Raw genomic sequence first — 4,572 nt, 5'->3', positions numbered from 1 at the left:
ATGAGAATAAAAAAATTCACTTAATATACTAAAATTAGGTTTTTCTCCAATTACTAAAGGTGACGTGTCGATCTCTCATGTCTCCATTTTTCCTCCAAAATGAATGAATTTTTTCAATTCTAGATTATTTTATAAAAAATATCTTCATTGTAATTATATTATAATTAATATTTAATGAATAATATATAATTATACTAAGTTAGGAACATATCTTCATTATAATTATATCAAATCAATATTTAATACACTATTAAACTATTTATCAATTATCAATTAAAAATACCACAATTAATTATAATGTATGATTATATTAGAGTTGTAACACTTAACACTAGATTAAGAAAAAACAAACCCATAACGTATTACTTTTTTATTAATCAAATTATTATAATTCAAATTAATTTTAATAAAAGAATTTAAAATTATAATTTCAACCTTATTACGTGCATGGTACAAGTTATTGAACAATTTATTATCATATACATGGCACGAGTTATTGAATAATTTCTCATATATTTTTTTACTCTAAAATAAATACACTATTTTTACCTATAATTATTATTCTTTATCAATTTTTTATTTAAATACTATTATTATTTATTAATTCTTTTTATTTTTATTTTTCACATTTATTAATTTTTTTCAATATTTTAAGTATTAATTATTGTTATTTAATTAACTTATTTTTGGTATTTAATTATTAAAACTTTAGGTATTAATTATACTCCAATTGCGATATTAAGACTTTGAACATGAGGTCAATTTAATTTTGGGCAATACCACAAACAAATATATATATGATGTTTTAAGTATTAATTATTGTTATTTATTAATTTATTTTAGGTATCTAATTATTAAAATATTAGATATTAATTATATCCTGTTTATAGTGTTAAGACTTTAGAGATAATTCCAATTTAATTTTGAGTAATGTCGGAAGCAAATATTTAAACTATTAGTATTATTAGTATATTTTTTAAAATATTGACATATTATTAATATATATATAATAAGTAATAGTGAATTTTCTCTCACATATTTATCATTTAAAAAATTTATAATTTTGACATAGTCTTTATTCTATTTTTTTTCTTTTTCATATCTAATGGCTACTGTCTACTATCCTATCAATAGTATTACCTACAGTAAATTATACGAAGAAAAAATATGAAAAATAAAGACCAGAATTATAAGGCTATAGAAAGTCCCATCCAAGTTGACAAGAACAAGATGGCTTACATAGAAATAGTTCTTTTACTAAATTAGTTGATTCTTTTACTAAATTTTTTTAAATAATGCTAAGTTCAATTTATAAATAGAGTTTAATTTTGATATACTGACAGTGTAAAATGTTTTACACAATCGTGCAATCACATTCGTTCTTTTGTATGACCATTCACGCATTCAATGTGAAAAGTAGTTATTTTTACTGATGTGTCATTATATAATTGGATGCATGTGTAAAACTACTTTACATTGTCAGTGCATCAAAATTAAATTCTTAAAAATATTTGTAATTCGTATTTTAAGTTAATTTTATAAGTATGACATTCCACAAGTTAAAGACAATTCTTTTTAATAGCTTTGTAGAAGCTGATAACTTTTATATTTAATTTATTTTGTAGCAGTACGATAAAATTTATTGTTCAATCAAGAACTATTTGACAAAAATGTTTGAGAATGAATTGGTATAAAGGAAGGTCTATGTCTTTTCAAATTTTGAGATTGAAGAATCAAGCGGAATTTAATTTCTTATATTATTCACTCATCTGTTCTTAATTTGGTACTTTTAATTTAATTTTTTTTGTTCAATTAGATATTATTGGACTCTTGAGTAAAAAAGAAAAACTTATATCATAGTAAAAGATAAGGAGAAGTGACCAGTACATTGTAATTGATATTCATGATTTACAGTACGTATGTAAAATTTTAATATTTTAATGTGAATATTTTTTTTTAGTAATAATTATGTGTTGTAGTGCAAAATCTTTTTTTTATATATATTACTACTTATTTCTCTTAATTCTCGCTTTCATTTAGAAATGAGAAAAAAAAATAAGATGCACATTGTGATATCAATATACAATCTAATTAATTGATCATCTATGTGATCACTAAACAATCGAATACATAATTATTCTCTAATTTACAAAATTTAACAAAGACATTGGTAAGCATATTGGTTTAGTATTTATTTATATATTTTATTTATTTATGTTATATTTGCAATCATATTATATCTATTTTTATCAATATATATTTTTTAAAAAATATCGTTAGTGTTAGCATATGGTGTATTAAATAAATTGAATGATAGAAACACGTAACTATTTTTTTTTTCAGTCTAGATTCAGAAAAATATATATCGTAATGTAGACTTGCAATATCAGTATATTAATAGTGAAGTGGAGAAAAAATATAATATCGTATCAAATTTTTTTAAATCATAATTGTAATTTATGATTGAAATCATAATTTAAATATTTTAAATGGGATAATTTTATTTAAAGAATTCATAATTCAAACATAATTCTTATACACTTAATAGTTACATTTGAGTTAATATACTTAATATCATATTTAAAAAAGAATAAACAATATACATCATATTACTTATTTATTAATTAAATTATTATAATTTAAATTAATTTTAATAAAATAATTTAAAATTATAATTTCAATTTTATCACGTGCATGACACGGATTATTATCCTTGTTATTATTATTATTGCCCAAAATAATTTTTTATCAGCAGTTCACTTTTCGAATAACTGGGTCCACCAACAAAATAAAAGTAGCATGTCCATATTCAATAACAAAAACTAACAAAAAACTTACCTTCATTAAACTATTAACAATTGCTTAATACTCCAAGTTCTAACATAACTCATGCCACCATTACTTTACTCCACCGTTTGTGTCTGCTCCTAGAACACCAACGTCAATATGTGTTCAACTTTTTTTGTCACCATCTTATTGTAGGTACACAATATACATTCACATACTCTTTATATATTTATTATTTTTTTTTTAGTTACAGCTGGTAGGACTCAAAACCAAAATCTTTGAGATGGAAAAGGAGAAGAATGTCATACGATGAAAATATGATGTTATCATATTCATGTGATGAAAATTTTTATAATTATTTATTATGTTAATATTAAATTCTTAAATAAACCTGTGTATAAAATATTGTTTAGATACTTTTTATAATAAATTTTATAAATATATACAAGGAGTTAACGAAAATTATATATATTCTATAATTATGGTTAACCATTTCTTCTAAAATTTTTTTTTTATTTAGATGTGACCGTATACTTTTTGAACAAGTAATAAACATGACAGTTAAAAAAATTGTTTTCAATACAAAAATTTATATAAACAAGCTTTGTAGGATAATGTATAATTAAAAGACTACATCGAATTTTTATTTTAAATTAAAAGAAAATTTATGAGAATAGATTATTAGCAAATTCATATTATTTTTTTGGCGACTTAGCAAATTCATATTATTTGATTTAGTTGATGTATAATCTCCGTTTTTTTTTAATAGTTATTACCGCGCAACGCGCGGACAATTGGACTAGTAGGTTTTTATTTTTCAATTACTAGTTGATACCACAAGATTTTATTTATTTATTTTAATAAAAAAAAACAGTTGGTGAATTTTGTGAGCGTGTGGTTAACACACGAAAAACAAGAAGCTTATCCATCCCCAGGTGCAGGTGGAGAGGAAGAAGGCACATACATGTTCCCACCACATTCCTCTTTCTTCATTGTTCATTGATTCAATAATTGTGCTTTTCAGCCATTAATTCGAACCTTGACTTTTGACTCTCCAAAACTGAAACATGGTGCTGGTGGCGCGTGCCATCTCCGGTCCGCAACTCCGACCAACCCTAGCCCCAATTCCGGCGAAGCTTGTTCCAATCCCGAATACTATCCGTTTCCTTCAATCTCAATGCATAAGAACACCGAAACGCAACCTCTTCTGCCGTTGCGTTCCTTCTCCCTCTTTCTCTTCCCTCGAAGATTGGGATTGGAATCGATGGACCCGCCATTTCTCCCAAATCGAACACGCCGAGAGCTTCGCCTCTCTCCTTCAGGTGAATTACCTCTTCATACCTTTTCTTTTTTTTTATTTGATTTTAATTTTAATATTAATCTTCTTGAAAGTTATTATTTTGTTTATGTTGTTATTGAAAAAAATGTTACTTTATTAGTTTCAACTGGAGGATGCAATTGAGAGGGAGGATTTTCGAGAAGCCGCTAGGGTGAAGAGGGCTATAAACGAAGCTGCTTCGGAAGACACTGTTGCTGAGATCATGTCTCAATTAAAGGTTCTAATTCACATTTGAATTTGATCAATTCATCTCAGGTTTTCATTCTTTGTATTGTGTATGATACCTTCTCATTGTCTCTGTGTTTGTTTGTTTGTTTGTTTGTTTTTCTTCTCAGAATGCCATTGATGAGGAACGTTATCATGATGCTTCGAGATTGTGTAGATGCAGTGGAAGCGGTCTGGTACATTTTAATTCTAGTAACTATTTAGCTTCTTCTTTGTTAACA

The 4,572-nt window shown here is 25.0% G+C and overlaps 1 protein-coding gene across 1 annotated transcript in view; it reads left to right on the top strand.

Annotated features, from left to right (window-relative positions):
• The first annotated feature begins 3,671 nt into the window (after positions 1–3,671).
• The window catches only part of LOC107493941 (protein EXECUTER 2, chloroplastic), a 5,554-nt gene continuing 4,653 nt past the window's right edge, over positions 3,672–4,572 (top strand). Inside the window, exons 1-3 of the mRNA XM_016114978.3 lie at positions 3,672–4,109; positions 4,227–4,343; positions 4,462–4,527. Of these exons, the coding sequence (XP_015970464.1) occupies positions 3,855–4,109; positions 4,227–4,343; positions 4,462–4,527 (438 nt within the window). The 5' untranslated portion in view covers positions 3,672–3,854. The remainder of the gene's footprint in view (positions 4,110–4,226; positions 4,344–4,461; positions 4,528–4,572) is intronic.

This window comes from Arachis duranensis, chromosome 1 (genome assembly GCF_000817695.3).
Source record: "Arachis duranensis cultivar V14167 chromosome 1, aradu.V14167.gnm2.J7QH, whole genome shotgun sequence".
NCBI classification, from domain to species: domain Eukaryota; kingdom Viridiplantae; phylum Streptophyta; class Magnoliopsida; order Fabales; family Fabaceae; genus Arachis; species Arachis duranensis.
This window is presented reverse-complemented; position numbering and strand designations above follow the sequence as displayed.